The following is a 20,760-nucleotide window of genomic DNA, read 5'->3' on the forward strand; positions in this document are numbered from 1 at the left end:
GAAACCGAATCAGTCGTAGGGAGTACCCTAGAGCTTAGATACCTAAGGTTAAAGGTATATTTTTGACGAGCGTCTCGAGGCGAGATTTATGACGCTAAAAGAAATCAAATCAGAAATGGTTTTCGGTTAAGCTAAGTTATAGCCTAAAAAAATCGAATGATGGTAAGGGGCTTCCGAAAAATCATATATATTGAGTAATTTTGAGTTATTAATTTTGGAATTTTAAGTATCTCGATAAATTTGATGTTTGAGGGTGTAATTGTAATTAGAGAATTATCCAAACGAAATAAGGATAAAAATTAAGTGCTTATGTGGTAAAATGTTAAAGTTGAGGACTTGAAATAAGAGCCAAAGTGTTATTTGAAAGAAATTTGGGGTTTTAGCTTGGATTCCAAAAGTTCAATTCATTCTAGTTTTGGATTTCAAAAGCGACTCAATTATGGCTTTGAGTCTTTGGAGTCCATGGCTAAGATTTTGACAAGTGGCATAATGTGATTGGTTGGAGAAATTTATAAAAAGGCACCATGGGTGGTTCTCGAATCATTCTAAGCAAGCTTGAGAGTTGAAGCACTCTAAGAGGAGGAGCTTGCTCTAGAGAGAGAGAAGGGAGTTCGGCAAGAAGGCGGGAAGAAAGCGGCAAAGAAGCGGCGGAGAATGAGCCTCGTCGGAGTTGCGGGTCTTCGCCGGACTTTGCCAAAATCAGTCAGTAAAAAAGCTAGATAAGTTCGTTCTTTTTTATAATCCTGTAGAGGGGGAAGAGAGGGTCGCGTAGGTTCAAACGGGGGTTGAATCGGAGTTAAAACGAGGAAGTTATGGCCAAAATACGAAATCGGGACGAAGCTGTCCGAATTCTACTGGGAGGTGCGTGAGTTACACGCGCCGGAAGTGGCTGCGCATGAAGTCGCGTGGCCGACCTTCTCGGGGCACGTGAGGGCGCGTGAGCAGTCTTTTTTTTTTTCAAAATTTCCAATTATACCCCTAATTTAATACCCTTCAACCCTATGTAAAAATATTTAAGGTTAGATTTACCAAAACGCATGTTTTCTGCAGAAACCTAGGTCGTTTGCTGTGAAATTATACCGTTGAAAAGATAAACCAACAAGGTGAGACTCCTACACTCCAAATCCTATTTTTTATTCTGTTATGAGAGACTTCTATTGCATGAGACGTGTTTCGTGAAATTCTTACATAAAAACTCTTGTTATTCTCTTACGTGAAATCATGCTACATATATGAACTGTATTTTTCTGAAAAATATATGCTGTTGGCTTTTTAACTGTTGCATTTATAAAATTCGTGTGGCCATACTATTGTACCTATTTGTTGTTAGCTGAGGGCAAAAGTCGGATATCCCCCGAGAGGCGTGCGCCATCGAGAAAGCTCTCGTGGGGAAGACCGTGAGCCTAAGGAACAACGGATGTGGTGCTTGCATGAGTGCTATGAAGTTGGACCAAAGTGACATGGTTAGGGACCTCCCGAGAGGCACTATGCGTGCGCCATTGAGAAAGCTCTCGTTGGAGGAGGCTAACGTGTTCACGAGGCACTTCAAAGTAGTTCTCGTTGTCTTCTCATACATTTTATATCTAATCATGTATCGATATAAACTGTTTTTGGAGTTTCTCACTAGAAGATTCATCTTCTAATTGGACTATGTCTCTGGAATATTCAAACATTCCAGGTTCGACGAGCGGCTCTAAGGGAAAGGAGGTAGTTGAAGAATAAGTTTAATTTGCTGTCTATAGCATGTTTAGAATATTATCGTTTATTTGCGAACCTATGTATGTCTTGGATATGTTTAAGACATTCAGTTATATCTTGCGAGAGATGATGTCCATGTAATTCATTTTATAAACGTCTTGAACAATTTTATGATAAATAAAGTATTATGGTTGTGAACCATATCAGGTTCGATCTAGCTTTCGCATTTGAATTTTTAATACCTGTCTTAGCTATTCAATAATTGGGTTTGTTAAGCTGAGAAGGTGAAAATTAGGGGTTTTGGGATGTTGTGTGATGTATGACAGCTATTGAGATATGAAAAATTTTATATTGCTGAAATCCTAAGTTATAACACGTTCAAGGAATTTGGGGTGTTACAGTTGGTATCAGAGCGAACCTAAGGACAAGTTCGCATGTGGTTAGATGAGTAAAGCCACCGTAAGTTTTGGGAATTGGGTTAGGATTTTTGAAATATTTAGTGGCATACTCTTGTTGCTTATTCAAATTGAATTGTGTTATGCCGTGATGATTTAATAGATCGCCCTGTCTTCTTGCCAGATGGTGAATACAAGAAGGAATAGGCGCGAGAGAGGCAATGGCGAACAACACCAACCTGCACCCAGGAGGTGGTGTGGAAGGTCAAAGAGATGCACGAGCTGACCTCAGTGAAGGCCGGATTGATAGGATCGAGAGAATCCTAGAAGGCATGGCTGGGAAAATTTTGGAGTTGCAGCCCGAGCAAAGAAGAGTAGATTCCTTGGAGAGGTATCTACGATAAAACCCGTCAGTGTTTCGAGGAAAACCGACAGATGACCCCGCAATCAGTGAATATTGGTTGGACCAGACCAAGAAGATCCTACAAAGATTGAGAATCCTGAATGAGGACAAGGTCGAGTGCGCGACCTATATGCTAGAAGAGGAAGCTGCCCAATGGTGGAGGTCTATGCAGCGAGCGATACCTAACCAAACAGGATCTCAGGGGTCAACAACAGATGTAGAATTGGCCAATTGTACATCTGAGCCAAATCCTTATTGACCTTTGATACCACATAATTTCTTCAAGCCTCAATAAATCATCAAGTTCTGTTTCTAACTGCTTTGGCATGCCAAATTTGCTTCCTACTGCTTCCCCTTTCGTAACCCATCCACTTCCCCTTTTGGGGTTTAATTCGATAAGTGCTTACGGGGTATTGTATTGCCCCTACTTTCTTGGGAATGATGCTAAACCTGGTTGGGGATAGGTTCTTAGTGAGTCTCAGTTGTGGTTGTGGGTACCCTTCAAGGTGAGTTATTGTAATTGGGAGTCTTGATATATGTTATGTGAGTTATAGGGTGTGGGGTACAAAACTACTGACTGTCAACTGTTGGGTCATAGTAGTCGATGGCTGGATGTATGGGCGTCAGTTATCAACTGTTACGATAGATTATCGACGGGTCAGGCAAGATGGTATCGTCGGACACCCATTATTGGTGTTGTGCATATCCTAATGTGGTTATGGTGTTATTTTGTGGGTGTGAGTGGTAATAGCAAGCGGCGTGAGCTGTCGTTCGGTGAGGTAATGAGTTGACTGTTGGTGACACTAGGATGAACCGTCATCGAGCCGAGGGTGGCTATCGACTGGTTGCTCCTAGTCACGGATTATCGATCGGTACCTGGTTACTGTCAACCGGCTCTATCATATATCGCATGACATTATAGTGCATGGGCTTTATGCCAGCCAGTTCATGGCTGTGGTAGTTTTGTATGTCGGGAGTTGGGTGCTAGGATGTGCATTTCCTATGTGAGCCCCAAGGACTGTTATGTGCATTGTTATATGTATGTGGAGTACTGGATTCTCTATTGCACAGTGTGGCATGGCAGTTCACTGGAAAACGAAACTCCCGAGTACAGGTCCCCACTTCAAGAAACTTGGCTTTGGAGGGAAATCTTTTAAAAACCTCTCGCTCCATCGTCCCTTCAAGGACCTTCCCGCAGACCTCTAGGTTGGCTTCAGATGAAGTCACATCAACGACCTCCCTAGATCGCGGGCTTGTCCCTTTAGAGTTTTGTATCTCCATCACAAAGCAATCTTCGGAGGTCAAGGTATCGTCTTCCCCTATGATATGGTTGGAGCATTTTCAACCTGAATTCTCTCGGATAGTATCAGACATCTACAAAGATAAAGAAAGATTAACCCGAAGAACTAGAAAAGCCCTAACAGGCCACGCGCTTTGCAACGGGGTGCCACCTTGGGCGGGAGGGAGGGGGGCTACAACTACAAGCCCAGTATCCCATGGAAGATTAACCCTAGAGTCTTTAAGCCCGAAGGCTCGGTGAACACCTAACCAACCGATTCGAATTGGTCCCCTGGAAAGCGGAAGCAACATTGACAGAATCGGAAAGACCAAAAGGACCATCGATGGCTAATCGACAATGGGCGGACTAAACAAACGAAAAGGATGAGAGTTACAGGGAGCTTACCAATCATTGAGTCTCTCGCTAATGTGAAAGCTTGAATCAAAGCGCCGGACAGAGATGGTCGACACCTAAACAATTGCAGACGAGAAGGTTCGATTGCAATGGAAGTCTCGAGAGCAAAAAGGCAAAACAACAAGGAAAAAATTCAAAGTAACATGATAGAGGGAAAGTGGAAATACCCTCTGCTATTTATACCTTTTAGCTCAGTCAATCTCAATCGTTGGATCAAAACGACTTATGGAATGCACCGCAGACATCGCCAGGACGACAACCCATGGGTCCCACAGGTATCATCACACGCAGCAATGGGAAAATGTGAGCATTAAATGTGCTACGGACAAGACATGCTACATGAAACGGCGTGATTTGAAACGATTGGGCAGAAAACTGAAAGGCATATTAATAGCTGGGATGGCTGGCACGCGTCAGCTCCTAGTTCGAAGGTCGCACTGCAAGTTAGGGGGCTTAATGTTACTGGTGTTTCTCGCTCTACCCCTTATGGGCTGGAATCAACCCAGCGGCCCGACCCAATCACATACGGCCCGGTAGACCTCGAGCTGAATTCGTCGGAGCAAGCTCACACACCACTGGAGCCCGAGCTCGGATCTCAGGGTCAAGCAAGTTTCTAGCAATGCCTCTAGCTTGTCGTACTATCCAAGCCAGCTCCCAACGACTCTTGCAATTCGCCGACATACCAATCAGCTCGCATAACGAGAAGGTCATATGCACGAGAATCTTAGTGGCCTAAGGGCTGTCCTAGCTGGGCCATTCAGGCCTAATCTGGCCCCGTCCTCTTGGTTCATTTGATCAGCCTGTATCAATCCCATCTTGGCTTCTTGTAACAACATCATTATAGCTACGTCTAGATTTTCATGCGTTCACCTTAGATCCCACCCTCATTAATGGTGGATCTCGTCCACATTAATCAGGGTCCCGTCGGCACCTTATTGCTGCATGGACGCTTCCGTCAGCGTCGGAAATTTCGTCCCATCATCTACAGACGTACAGCACATGCATGAGGACTTCTCCACCTCCCATATATCAACCAGCTTTTCCTTGATCCAGGGTATGATTTTTCCACCAATTTACAGATACTGTGCATTTCCTTACTCACTTACTTACTTGAGTATTGGAGCATTATTGTAGGGATCGGGCGGCGAATCAACAAACCAAACCAGATAACCCCCTTCTTCTCCCTTTCAAATTTATCATACCAGTGTAGGCCAATGAATCACGGTCAACCAATTCCGAACGTCGACACCACTCAAATTCCACCATTACAATCAAACGCACTCTAAACTCTAAGAGAGTGTTTGTTAACCAAGATAAGAAGAAGAAAATGTTAGATATGGGAAGCAATTCGAAAGTTTGACATTTTAACGTGTTTGTTAAACTTATCTAACCATTTCTGAAAAAATCTTTACGTGATCTCTTATCTCACTCTTTCAAGATAAATTTATCTAATCTCCCCTCACATTTCTCTCACATTTTGCACATAAGTTTCAATTACCTATATACTCCTTGTAGGATAGTTAATGCCATTTAATACATTTTAAAAATTTAAATTTATTAAAAAACTTATTCATTTAAGTCTTATAATTAATATTATTTAATATATTTTTAAATTATCATATGCTTTGATAATTTTTAAAAGTGAAATGACGTTATTCTTTTCGCTGATTTTTAAAATTAAAATTTCTCTATCTATATATATATATTATAAACTAATACAATTCCTTTCACCAAATTTTAAATTATTTTATTTAACTTTATATTTTATTATCTATTATCAAAATATATTTTGGCCTTTTTTAATTACCTAGGTGAAATTATTGTAATTCCAACAATAATTATTTTTAATTTTCAACTCTTTTTAAATTTATTTTTGAGTATGGATTTAAAAAATAAAATATTATTTTTATTTTTTATTTTTATTTTTTTGACAATTCATATTAATCATGAATTTATTGTTGATGTTAACAAATAATTTTGAATAAATTTGATAATAGGGTTATTTTAGTAAAAAAAAAATCTTATCTTGATACTTATCATATGTATTAACAAACACATAAAAATAAAAAGTATAATTATCAGTGAATTTCAAAAAATTTAAGAAACAGTTTGATAGAAATCTTGAAATATTTTTTAGTCTTATCTTAACTATTCCATACTTTGGGTTAAAAAATATTTTAAACTTATCTTAATGTCTTTTTTTTTTCTCATTTTAACAAATGCCCCTTACTAAATATGAACTTGGATTATTAAATTTACTGGACTCCACAAATTGAACTGCAGGACCCACATATTTAATTGGTGGATCTTATTTTTTCCTTTATGTTATTAATGTTATATCACGCGTGAAAAAAAAAGTATATTATTTATAATATATAGTGATTTTAAAATGTTATTTTCTATTAGAGTGATTTTAAAATGTTTTGACAGTTTATTATTTATAATATTCAAATAAAAAAAGTATTATATAAATAACATTTTATTATTCATTGATATTGAAAAAAAAAAATAACAACATAATCTCCCTGAAAGTTTATTTTTTCTAAAAACATATCACAATGTTTTACATAAGTTTATATAGATAAAACTAAATATATTTGTTATCTAACAGTGAAATTTAAGGGTGTATACATACTCAAGGTCAAATAGATCGATTAAGCCAACATTTATAGTGTGGCAAAGTACTCAAACATGATAGTAATAATTAATATATATATATATATATTAGATATATGATGCATGAAGAGGAAGTAGTACTAGTTGACATCTTTTATTCATGCCATAAGAAGAGCAAATACAGTATAATTAATATTATTATTGAAGGAAAAGTAAGAAAACCAATTGATCACATCTTTGATTATATATTCATGCCCTATGATTCAGAACGCATACTACGTCTTTTATTGGGGGCATGCATGCAAGTTAGGTACGTAGATGGACAAGCCAACCAAATACAATCACACACACACACTGACGTCACAAACAACAGCAAGCTAGTAATTAGTTAATAGGGATACGAAGCCATTTCTGATTTGGATTTCTAGATGGTGGCCGCATAATGATTTGATAAAGGCTTGGGTTGGAAATCATCTTCACTTCCATCACCATGCCGCTGAACAAGTTCAAAATGGTACCATCTTCCCTAAACATCCAGCGCTGGCTAGATCGCCCAGCACTACAAGAAAGAATAAAGACATGATCATTCTTGCAAGTTAAGCAGAAGTCATGATCTTGATTCGGTCTTATGGAGCCATCTGGATAAGAAACCCACTGTTCCCACTTGTTTCTTCCATACTCTGCCATCCACACCTCTCCTTTGCCATACCTTCCATACAAGCAAAGACCAGTACAAAATCCAACAATGGATGTGACTAAATCTTGTGTGTTATTGGTGGCAAGCCATCCTTGGGCAGGGGCAAAAGTATTAGTATCCAAAATGAGTGTGGTGCCACAGCTTCCAGAGGGTGCACTAAGGGCGAGTCTTGATCGGGGATCTAGTCTCGATTTGAGACTTATTATGCTTCCGTCCATCCGTACTTTCCAAATGGTGGCATCAGTAGCAGCAGTTGAACAATTGTAGATCATCACATATTGTCCTACTGTAAATCCGTAAGCAGTCAAACATTTACCATTAGAGCGAATTGTGCCATCCCTTTTCAAGGTCCATAATTGGTTAACATCATTATTGGATTTGCATGGCCACAATTGTATACTGGATTTTCGTCATTGTAATATCCCTCCCGAACGTCAACGCAGAGACCGTTTGGACCACGAATGCGCACTGTTGGCTCTTCACTTACACAAACGTCATCATCTGCTACAACAGACTATATAAGCATAGAAATTTGAGGTGTTGGATTAATAATAATATTTCTGCTTCTGCAAAAGAATTTCATTAAAGCAAGGTTTTGGATAACGCTTATATGATTGACATTGTCCACATTCTCGGGGCCACCGCTGGGTGACCCTAATTGAACTGGATTAGCAAAGGCCCCTCCGATAGACCTTTGGACTGCCCGAGAGAGCGCACCCCAATTATTTTCGAGAATTATCATGCTACCGTTTGGCCGAAATCCTTGGCCTTCTGAAATGCTGTGTCCCACTAGGTGTTCAATGTATCTGAATCGTGCAGCCTCACAAATCATTTGAATGCAAACTAAGAGCGAACGAGCAACCCGCCTGCTATCCCAGTCACTGTATAGATTGGTGATTGCTCCATTTAGCTCCGTCAATCCGAGGGGGATTTCTCCTCTAGAAAGCACCTTTGCAGTTTGTTGAAGGGAAATATAGTTACTTCCGAAAGGAAGTGAATCATTCTCTTTACTAGCAAGACAATGCCATGCACTTGGAGGAGAATTGCAAAAGAAGAAAGTTCGGTCTCCAACTCCATAAGCAACAACATGGGCATTGATTATATCAATTCCCAATGAAATGCTATAGCCTGAATTGTTTGTGAGGCGAACCAAGAAATATCTCTCGCACTCCCACACACTAGTGGATAGTTCCCGCATCAGAGGTATTTCATTGCTAACTTCTCCACTTGCTAATTGATCTCGTAATAGTGAAATGAAACGGAAGAAGCTATTCTTCGTTGCACCGTTTGTGGTAAAATGCAACTCGACCAACTTTTTCGAGAGGAGAGACTGTTGATCCATAGTGGCACCTTCTGTGGCAGAGGGCAAGTTGTTGAAGAGGAGAGAGTGTTGATCCCTGGGTAACGCCGCTAACGACGAAACCGATTCAGCCGTAACCAACCACCAAAACCATAATAGGATTACGGCCGATAATATATAGCTCACATTCATGGTTGCTTAAGCTTACTGATTATAAGCAATTAAGGATGATGGGTGGAAAAGAATGATTGGATGGAGGCCTATATATAGAAACAAGGATAAGTCATCATGCATGGTTCTATTAAATATTCATCATTTGATACTTTTAAAAAAAGAAAAAAAGGGTTAAAGTTGGAGAAAAAAGGTTAAAGTTGGAAAGTTGCTATCACATGACTATATAACCACGTGTTTCATAACAGCTAAGACGTTAATTACAAGCAATAATATATGATGTGATGTAAAACATGTGGTTAAATCAAATGTTCACATTTAGGGTACTTCGAAAAATTTGAGATTGGGTATAATATATTATTAAGCAACTGTAAATTTATTTGATATGATAATATGTTCACATCTTTTTTACCCCCCCAAAAAAAAAGATTTGAATTTAGAATCAATCTAATTCTTGCTAAACACCAAAAAATTCTTAGAAAACATGAAATTTCAGTAGAAATAAAATATTTTTTAGGCAATTGAATTGTCTAGAAATAAATTTTAAAAAATTGTTAATTAAAAGTGTTTGATTAGTTTAATTTTTCACCTAAAAATTATTGTACTTTTCCAGCTTTTGGTGTTTGATTGCCATTATTTTTCATGAAAATAATTATTTTTTCTAGTTTTTCGTGTTTGATTTCCTGTATTCATTCATAGATGATTTTATGTCTATAAATAGGTGCTCAGATAATATGAAATTTGACACAGAGTGCGTGTGTAATATTATTTTTGTATTATCAATATTTGATTAATGATATTTTATTCTTTCTACCTGTAATTTTTTTTTATTTGGATTTTTGACGTCAAATTCTATGTTCGTGTGTGGTTAATTGGTTTGATTGTAGTTTGTTGTTGATTCAATTTCCCATTCTCCATTCTCTCTCTCTTTTTTTTTTTACTTTATATATTTAATCATGCCATGAATTATTGATTGATTATATGGCCCATTCTTTACTTTATATATATATATAATCATGCCATACCATGCCTTTATGAAAAGAATGACAATAATTTTTTTAAAAAAAAAATTGACAAAATAGAGATGGGAAACTTGACAAAATAAAGATGGGGCCTGAACAGGGAATGGCTCAGACGGAATAGCTTGGATGGGAACCACCATCAATAATTCATCACTGATAATGCCCTTAGCACAGAAGCATTAAAATCCAACCGTATTGCACTAAAAAAGTGACAATTAGCCAAACAAAATTAAGAATTTAAAATTAAATACGCCAGGTTAAACGAGGCAGGATCAATTTTAGCACTAAGGATCAGCTTGAAGAGAAGATGCAGACAAGAAGATTTGGACAAATTTCCAACTCCTCACGGCCAAATGTCGGAGCAGATATTCGAGGAATCAAGGCCATCACCAACGATAACTCTTGAGCAACTCCAAGAAAGAGTGTCATTTGAGATTCCAACCTTATAACTGTCAAAATAGCACCCTAGATTAAAAAAATTTCACTTCAACCCGAGTGGCTAGAGGGGCAGCGATCGACGGAGGGCTAGAGGGGCGAGCCGACGAGGGCTAGGCCAAGGCCGAGGCCGAGGTGACGATGCTGGCAAACAACGGAGCAAGAGAGGTAACAAGCGAAAGTGAGCAAGGGACTGAGGGGAGAGTCAGCGACGACGAGCTTCGAGCAACGATCGACAGGGAATTGGGAGGGGGCAACCCGTCGAGGGGAAGGAGGCACAAAGAGAGGGAAAGGGGAAGGAGACGCAGAAAGAAAAGGGAAAAATGAAGGGGAAGGAGGCCGGGGTATATATATATATTTAGAATCAATCTCATTTTTGCTAAACACCATGTGATAATAATAGAAAAATTCTTAGAAAAGATGAAATTTCAGTAAAAATAAAATATTTTTTAGGCAATTGAATTGTGTAGAATTAAATTTAAAAAAAAAAACTAATTAAAAGTGTTTGATTGGTTTAATTTTTCACCTATAAATTATTATACTTTTCCAACTTTTTGTGTTTGATTGCCATTATTTTTTTTGAAATTAATTATTTTTTTCAATTTTTGGTGTTTGATTTTCTATATTCATCCATAAATGATTTTAAGTCTATAAATAGGTGCCCAGGTAATATGAAATTTGACACAAAGTGTGTGTGCTAATATCACTTTTATATTATCAATATTTAATCGGTGATATTTTATTTTTTCTGCCTGTAATTTTTTTTTTATTTGGATTTTTCACGCTAAATTTTATATTCGTGTGTGGTTGATTAGTTTGATTGTAGTTTGTTGTTGATTCAATTTCCCATTCTCCACTCCTTTTTTTTTTTTTACTTTATATATATATAATCATGCCATGAATTATTGATTATATGCCCATTCTTTACTTTATATATATATATATATATATATAATCATGCCATACCATGCCTTTATGAAAAGAACGACAATAATTCATGAGAAAAAGACTTGACAAAATAGAGATGGGGTTGAATAGGGAATGGCTCAAACGGAACAACTCGGACGGGAACCATCGCCAATAAATCACCACTCATAATGCCCTTAGCACAAAAGCTTTAAAATCCAACTGTATTGCACTGGAAAGTGCAAGCGAGAGCGAGGCAAGAGACCGAGCAAAGAGTCGGCGAGGGCAAGGCGGTCGCTGACAAGGGCGAGTGGCTAGCAACGATCGACCAAGGGCAAAGGGGGCGACAAGTCGAGGGGAAGGAGGCACAAAAGAGAGGGAAAGGGGAAGGAGGAGCAAAAGGGAAAGGGAAGGAGGCAGGGGTATTTATATATAATTGATTTTAATTTAAAATAATTGTTATAATTTAAATAGGTGCTTTCCTTTGCCTATATATATATTAATTTTTGTAATTTAATTTGAATTTTCTAATTTAATTTAATAAAAAATATTAAAATAAGACCTCCATTTTGGCATTTACCATTGGAGCAAATTTATAATTCAGGGATGTTATAACACTGTTCAAACTTGCAAATGGGTGATTTAGCACCCCAAAATAGCAACTCCCTTTGGAGTTGCTCTTAACTCCAAGGGGGAGTGCCGATGCCAACCCCATAACTGCCGAAATGACATCTCATATTAAAAAAATTTCACTCCAACGGGGATAACATCCAAGGTTGCAAAATGGTAACAATCTTCTTGGGATGCCATTTTTCTAACCTCTAGAGAGAGAAAAAGGGATAGGTCATTTTCAACAATAAAATCCAACAGCTCTATTTCAACCTCTATAAATACATAGAATATCTGAAACAAGGGTTTTTAGGCTAGGCGAGTGATAGAGGGAGGGAGAGTTAGAGAGGTAGCGATCGACCAATGAGCGACGGAGGGCCGGAGAGGCTGAGGGTTCGATGCTGACTAGCGACGAAGCAAGAGAGGTTATAGATGCAGTAAGCGAGAGCGAGGCGAGCGATCGAGGAGAGAGCAGGCGAGGGCGAGGCGGTGACTAGCGAGGGCGAGCGACCACCGATCAAGGGTTGATCAGTTGTTGCTCGCGCCGTTGAGGGGAAGAAGGCATAAAGAGAAAGAAAGGGGAAAGGGAATGAGGCAGGGGTATATATATATATATATATATAATTGATTTTAATTTAAAATAAATATTTTTATTTTAGTTAATTGTTATAATTTAAATAGGTGCTTTTCTTTCTCTCTATATATTAACTAGATATAACCCGTGCTTGAAGGCACGCTGCAATTAAAAAAAATTGAACACTAAATTTGAATGCGAAATAATCAAAGCACTGAACTCGAACATATACTAAATTGAAAGCCTAAATTCGCTTATATCACGTATTTGAAGACAATGTATATAGTTTTTAAATACGAAATTATCAAAAAATGAATATAAACATGCCTAAAGATACAGTGTAAATAATATTAAGATTATAATACACAGTGTAAAGGCATGGTGTATTATGTTAAAATTTATGAAGAACTTATAAAAATTTTGTTTGTATTAAACGCTTTACAAAACTCAAATAATAAACAAACATATAAGATTTATAATGTTAACCAATATTACAAATTAAAATATAAGAGTAAATAAAAAAAATAAAAATTGAATAAAAAATAGAAATTAAAATTATTGTATAAACAAAAAAATATCAGTCAATATAATAAAGTAGCCTGTGTTTTACAATTTCAGCCTGTATTCTATAATTAATTATTAGCCTATATTATACAATTCCAAACAAATCAAATATAAAAAAAATTAAATATCAAATAATGCACAACAACCAGTACTCTGCAATCTAAAAGAAATTAAAATTAAAATGCATATCAGTTAATGCTATTAACATCAAATTATAACTACATAAGAAAAATAAATATTATATTGTCATACACCAAAAGAGTGAGTTAAAACTTTATAAAAAGCGGGTTAAACTTTGATAGGAAAAATCGTCTTTCATCATCATCGAAGAAAGAAGTTTTTATTTTTTTAGAATTAAATCATTTATGATTTAAAAAAATATATAATTCTAAATATCAAATTCTTAAATTATAGATATTTAAAAAAATTAAAACTTACACTGTTGGAATTTTTTTATTTAAAAAATTTCAAATGTTGTAGTCCATAATTTTTTTTTAAAAAAAAGTATTGATATTTAGAATACTTAATTGATATTCCAAATTAAATATTAATTTTAATTTTTAAAAAATTAAAAATTTTAAAAAATTGAAAAGTTTTCGACTGACACTGGTCTGCGACCGTCCCAAAACGTTCTCACACTCAATAACTCTTAATGATAAATTTTGTTTGTTTTCTTTTAAATAATTAAATAACTACCATAAATATTAAATATTAAACTTAATACCTACTGCTGCTTTATTTTTTAATAAGTAATTTATATCTTTTGGAAATGATTAGTTTAATATTAAAATTAAAATACAATTATAATTTATAAATATTATGTTATAATTTGTGAAGAATTTGTAACAATTTTATTTGTATTAAACTCTCTACAAAACTTAAATAAAAAATAAACATATAGGATTTATAATGTACACCAATATTACAAATCAAAATATAAGAGCAAGTAAAAAAAATTATAAACACTAAAAAAAAGACAGAAATTAAAGTTATTGTATATTTATTAACGTTTTATAATAAAAAAATTACTAAATCTATATAATAAATGATATCAGTAAGTACTCTACAATCTGAATAAATTAAATTAAAAATTAAATATTAAACAATACATACCAGCTGTATTCTACAATTCTAAACAAATCAAATATAAAAAAATTAAATATCAAATAATGCACAATAGCCAGTACTATGTAATCTAAAAAAAATTAAAATGAAATTGCACACCAGTTAGTGTTATTGGCATCAATGGGGGGAGCCCTAGTTTAGGGTCAGAAAACCTTGGGTTTCAGATCATGAGTGGTTGGGAGCCCTTTGATTTTTATATTATTTCAATTAAAAAAAATTATTGTAATAAAATAAGAAATAAAATAAAAATATAATTAAAAAAATAATACGAATAAATAAATTCTTTTGAATATCTGCATCTTTAAGTCACTCAATTTCACACTTTTTGAAATATCAAATATTCAATACCTAAAGATAAATGCATTAAATTTCGAATTAAGTTTTCTAGTTTGATATCATTATTAAATATTAAATGCTATAGTACCAACATCCGAATGTTAGATACAAAGGGTGAGAAACCCATGTAAATGACATCCAAATATGGCCAAGCTTCCAACACATCTATATGGCTCAAGCCTCATTTGGATGCCTTAGGTTAAACACTACCACTTTCTTCTTTGTACACTCGATCACACCCACACCACTTACACATGACACCCAAACAACTTACACCTAACGTCAACATTTCAATTCACTAAATCCCATAACATTACATTTGTTTCATTTTTACAATCAAATTAATATCAAGGCATACAAAATCATTCCTGTAGCATCCCGAAAATTTGGAGTCAACTAAAAATAATTAATTTGGGTGTTTGAGAATATTTTAGAATATTTAAAAATTTTTGAGAAAATACTTATTTATGATATTTTGAAGAAATAGAAAATTAAGATGATTAATTAAATTAATTGGATGTATTTATGAAAATAATAAAATAACATATAGTAGCAATAATAACAATAATAATAGAAATAATAATAATAGTAATAATAATAAAGTAAATCAAATTAAATTAAATTAAATTAATTACTTAATATATATATATTTATATGTATGTATGCATGGCGTGGCCTTGTCTTGGCCATATCTTTTTATGGCTTTAGTGCCATTGAATTGTGTGCAAATGGGATAAGCTTGGGCAGCAAGGTGGGAAGAGCAGTGTGCGGGGAAGAAGAAGAAAGAAAGAAGAAGAAGAAGAAGAAAGGAAAGAAGAAAGGGAGGAGAAGAAGCAGCGCGCGCAGGGAGCAGTGGGCGCAGGAAGGAGGAGAAGATAGGAAGAAGAAGAAGAAAAAGGAAGGAAAGAAAGAAAGGAAAAGAAAATAAGGAAAAAATAAAATGATTTTGGAATTTTTCGACATGGGAAGTGATCAGGTACGTGGGTAAAAATTTGTAAAAGCATGATATGTGTAAATTATAAATTTTACGCGATTAGAAATAATTAATTTAAGTTCCGATTGTGTTATTTGTTAGGAAATGATTTAATTTGTATCGGGAGCACAACAGAGGCTGAAAGCAGCTATTTTCAGGCAAGCTCTTAACCCTCTTCTCACGTTATTTATTTCCCGTGAAAGTCTTCGAGGTTTCTTGTATTCTAAACCCTCCTTCACCGACTCGGTTTCACGCTTTAATAATAATAATCCGCGTGGCAACCACCTTATAATTTATATTTTATTAATGAGATTATTGTTGATGGAATAAGTTAAGCAGAGTTATCTTGGTGTCTTTCATTTTGACCATTACGGAGCTTTGTATCGCTCCATTTTCCTTGGGAATGATGCCAAACCTACTGGGGATAGGTTCTTAGAAAATGATATGATATTATGGAAATATGTTAAAAGTCTATTATGTAAGTTGAGATGGTTTTTCTGCGAATGAGAAGGAAATGAAAATGGTATCATGATGTTATGAGGTTATGTATATGAAGAGTTATGAGTATGGAGAAATATTATGCAAGGTTAAGCTGGGAAGATATAAAGTTAATAGTGTCAGTGAGTGTGTCTAAGGGTATGGGTACAAAGCCACTGACTGTTGACCGTGGGTCGTGGCAGTTGATGGCTGGATGTATGGGCGCTAGTCATCGGTTGTTACGATAAGCGCTAGACGACCAGAAGAGCTGGTACTCCAGATTCCCGTCTTGGTTTGTGTATTTCATGATGTGTGTGCTACAAAGGGCTGGGTTGCATTCATGTGGGGACATGCACTGTGTGTGATGGGATGTATGAGCATTTGCATGACCCGGTTGGTCTAAGAGCCAATTTGGGTACCCTAGGTGAGCATATGCATTTAGAGGCATCTCGCATGTGTGAATTCTTATGTGGGCGTTAGCATGGCTTGATGCTTGGTTTATGGGTGCCTTGTCATCACGTTTATGCTACAAAAGTCATTGCATTTCTTATTTGTTGCATGGTGAGAATGTGCGTTTTAGGTGATAAGTATGGGTGGTAGGCGTGGTCACGGTAAGACCTTGGGGTGAGACCCACGGCGGCATGATCCACGATGTGGCCACGGTAAGACCTTGGGGTGAGACCCACGGCGGCGTGGTCCACGATAAGACCTTGGGGTGAGACCCACAACAACGTAAAGACCTTGGGGGTGAGACCCACGGCAACAGTAAGACCTTGGGGTGAGACCCATGGCAACAGATTATGATGTGAGCAACAGGAATGGGCAGGTTAAGGGCATGGTATGGAGGTAGCTTATAAAAGGCTGCCAACAGGTATGTATGCGGGACTCGGGTGCCAATGTGTGACTTATGTGGGCCCCTGGTTCCTTATGTGTAGTTAACTTTATGTTATGCATGTAGAAGTAAGGTACATGTGGATCATGGCATGGTGTGGTTGCATTGGCATGAGTTGCATGGGGTGTCATGGGAAGGGTCCTATCCTAAGCCCTCAGCCTTTCTTTTCTAGAGCTTGCTGAGTCTCGTGATTCATGTTGTTTTACATCATTTCAGGTACGTTCATCGGGGTTGGGTCCGGATCGACGTGTCATGGTAGCAAGTGCAGAGCTCTCCCGAACCTAGATCCTGGGTATCGTGTGTCTGGATGAAAGTAATGCTTTATGTTTGTGAGATGGAGGCATATTATGTAAGCCCAAGTGGGCCTAAGTGATGAAAGGTTTGTAAAGATGTTTATGAGATGTTATAATAAAAAGAGATTATGATTTTAATAAGGATTTTTCATGAGTTGTAGTTGTGTGTTGTTCGATATCATTTTAGTAATGACCCTCTCATGAATCCTCTTGGTGCTCGGGGGCTTCGGGAGGCGAGCCGTTATAATTCCGAAGTCCCAACATTGAGTCACTACATTTGCTTTAGTTTTTAAAAAATTTTGTTATGTAAAAAATTTTTGAATTGGAAAAATTTAGCTATATTTTTTGTATAAAAAAAAAATTGATCTTGTGTTGTTTGAGATTTGAGCTGGCAAAGATGACTCATTGTCAGTGACCCATAGGAAGGTAGTGACTTCATGACTAGTGGCCATATCTCATTCTTAAACAAAAAAGATGACTAATTTAATCGATTATTTGAATAAAATTTTATATTAAAAACAACAAATTTTAAATGTCAAAACCTTTTTTTTTAAAAAAATTAAAACTTATACGGTTGGTTTTTTTATTTAAAAAATTTCAAATAAAATGAAGTATTGATATTTAGAAATTAAAAAGATTGTACATTAATTTTTAAAAAAATAAATTTAAAAAAAATTGGAGATAAACGTTAGGTTGAATATAAAAATTTAAAAATTTCACATTATGTTGAATATAAACGTTGAAATGAAATATGATGAATGGGACTACACCATATTTGGTTATTTACTTGATTTGGTATGAATTTTGAACCAAAAGTATTTGTTGGAATATGGTTTAGGGAAGGGAAAGGGATATGTAATGAAATGGTTGAGGAATTATGGATGAAGCACAGGTGGAGTATACTCTTCAAGTGCCATGGTATGCTAGCTTGCCTGGTATGGAGACACAATTTTATTTAGAGCAATATGGTAGCTAAAATGACATCTGAATAGGGAAAACCTTGTACAGGTAATTACCTTTTACCTATGTTTCATATAGAATAATGATAATAATGTTACATAAATTCACTGAATTTGAACATTTGAAGAAGGTGATTAGTCAGTCAGAGGCTTAAATGAATGTTAAATATTAAAAATTTAAATAAAATATTGGAATGAATCGGCTAATTCTCCAAAACTAATTTGAAAGTATTCATGGCAGGCTGTCGTACGTTAACAACGACGCCTATCTCGAGCTTGCAAAATTGGATTACGATAATTGCCAGGCGGTCACTTGGGTCGGCCACTGTGTGCGTGTCTCCCTCTCATACATTTTTACACGAACACTCACAGACACACTAAATTGCTGAAAATAAATTATACATCAAGAAAAGGGGATTTCATTGAAATTCTGCAAAGACACAACAGAGGATGGAACGTACTTCAAAATCAGCATTTTTGGAAACATAAATTCCTTGAAATAGAAAAATTATCAACTCAATGAAAAGCTATAACAAAGACATTCAATTTTTTTCTTTTTTTGTGAAATTAAATTCAGCTTGCCCAATAAAATTCACCCAAAAAAGACATTCAAAATTTATGGAACCCCAATGCAAATCCGTCTTCATATCCCCAATGAACAGTAAAATATCCTTTGATGAACTCATTACTCGGAAGGATCAAAAGCCAAAAACAAAGACGAAAACAGTATATCTATTGATAAACTCATCAGTTTATACGTATATATGTATATTACTGTATTACCTGAACACGCACACACCCCTCTCAGACCCAGTGGGAAAGAAGACATGGATAGAGGTGAGAAACAATGGGAAAGATCGACAATTTGTACAGAGATTTAACAGTCACGCTTCGACTCATCTCTCCTCCATCTGTCTATATATATACGACGGGTGTGTGTATATGCGTATGTGTGTGTTCTGCCGCTGGCCGCGATGAGAGCAAGAGGGTGAGTGTATATATCTTCTATTCTATATATATGTGCCTGTGTGTGTATAAAAATACAGAGAGAAAGGAGGAGAGAAAAACAGAGATGTCGCGGCCCAAAAACAAAGAGAAATGAGGAGAGACAGAAGCAAAAATAAACAAATTATCGAGCAACCGAAGTGATTATGAGGAAAATGCTCTGTCATCTTCTTCGTTGAAGATCAGAGCGTCGCTCCGCCCCCTTCTGCACTTTCCGGCCATTGTTGAGCCACAGCCAGCCACCTCTATCTCCGCCATCCCTCTGTTCTTCTCCCTCTCAGATCCACCGCACCAGTCTCCTCCAACCACCACCGAACACGATCGTCCTCATCGGATCCGCCATCGCGCCTGTCTGTATATATCTATATATATATATCTTATATATATAGACAAAGAGAGAGAGATAGAGGGGGTCAGCCATTGTGGGTGGGTGGGTGGGTATGTGTGTGTATATTATATGTATATAAGAGAGGCTAGAGAGAGGGATGGGTGGGTGGGAGGGAGCGAGAAAAAGACAGAGAGAGAGACAGTAAAATGGTGCGCTGGGCGAGAAAATGTTTAATCTCAGCCATCGAAATGTTCAAAATAAATCTCAGCCATTCAAATGTCTATACATTTGAGACATTTCAAAAACAGTTCTGTTTTATTATATAGATTTTTGTAATTTAATTTAATAAAAAATATTAAAATATTAAATTGACACTCCTATTTTGGCACCTACCATTGGAGGAGATTTATAATTCAGGGATACCATAACAGTATTCAAAGTTGCAAATGTGTGATTTAGCACCCCAAAATGACAAACTCCCTTTAGAGTTACTCTAAGCTGCTTCTCGAGAAAGGTTAGAGAAACATTTACCAAATTTTTTTAATTTATTTTTTATTTAATTTTTCATCTTTTTTGCCTTTTGAATCCCGCCTATTTTCACTCTCTCTCTCATTCTTTTACTATCTATCCCACACTCTCTCTCTCTTAAACCCATCACCAGAGCTCTCTCTATTTCCCTCTGTCTTTCACTATCTCTCCTACACACTCTCTCTCAAACCCACCGCTGTTGCGAGCACCATCCACCGTCGCCCATCTCCTCGCTTACCATTGCTGCGAGGACTTTCTCTCTTTCTCTTTGTTGAGTGCATGACTGCGACGAGATCATGGTGCCTCCACCTCCGAATGTCCAATGCTCTACTTCTGGCTCGTTCTCTCTCTCTTTTTCTCCAGTTTGAGTGCCTGACCAACAGCCGAAAGTTGAGGCACCATGTCGAAGTCAACCCTCCCTCTGTTCATGCTGTGTGTTGTATTTGAAAATTAAAATTTATATAAACAAAGAGAATGCAACCTGAATTTTTTTGCTTTTGGTTTTGTGAATAATTTTTTTCCCTTTTTTTGTTTTGGAAAATACATTTTTAAGAACAGTAAAGAGAATGTATTTTCGTTAGTTTAAAAAATTAAAAATAATTTAAAAATAACAAAGAGAACGCAGCCTGAATTTATTAAAAACACTAAAATTATTAATTCCAAGATCCACCTCTTTGAATTTTAACCAATAAAATAAGCTAAAGATAAAGAGAGACTCAAACTAAGCACATACGACTGTATCAAGCAAAAAGTACTCAACA

General features: G+C 36.2%; 2 protein-coding genes across 2 annotated transcripts; both read right to left on the minus strand.

Annotated features, from left to right (window-relative positions):
* Positions 1–7,182: 7,182 nt before the first annotated feature.
* Positions 7,183–8,016, minus strand: LOC127804577 (ricin-like; the record flags this gene model as incomplete). The annotated part of the gene is given in 2 exon segments (XM_052341450.1): positions 7,183–7,900; positions 7,903–8,016. Coding segments are annotated over 2 exon segments (825 nt in total), but the record flags the coding sequence as incomplete, so codon positions are not given.
* On the minus strand, positions 8,007–9,039 carry LOC127804271 (beta-galactoside-specific lectin 3-like). The gene has a single exon (XM_052341106.1). It carries the CDS (start codon positions 8,992–8,994, stop codon positions 8,017–8,019), a length of 978 nt encoding a protein of 325 aa, XP_052197066.1. The 5' UTR covers positions 8,995–9,039; the 3' UTR covers positions 8,007–8,016.
* Between the last annotated feature and the right edge of the window lie 11,721 nt (positions 9,040–20,760).

Source organism: Diospyros lotus, chromosome 6, assembly GCF_014633365.1.
Source record: "Diospyros lotus cultivar Yz01 chromosome 6, ASM1463336v1, whole genome shotgun sequence".
NCBI classification, from domain to species: domain Eukaryota; kingdom Viridiplantae; phylum Streptophyta; class Magnoliopsida; order Ericales; family Ebenaceae; genus Diospyros; species Diospyros lotus.

What these genes read in the sequence shown, in the direction of transcription:
- LOC127804271 (XM_052341106.1), bottom strand. Translation starts at nt 8,994, where the DNA reads ATGAATGTGAGCTATATATTATCGGCCGTAATCCTATTATGGTTTTGG.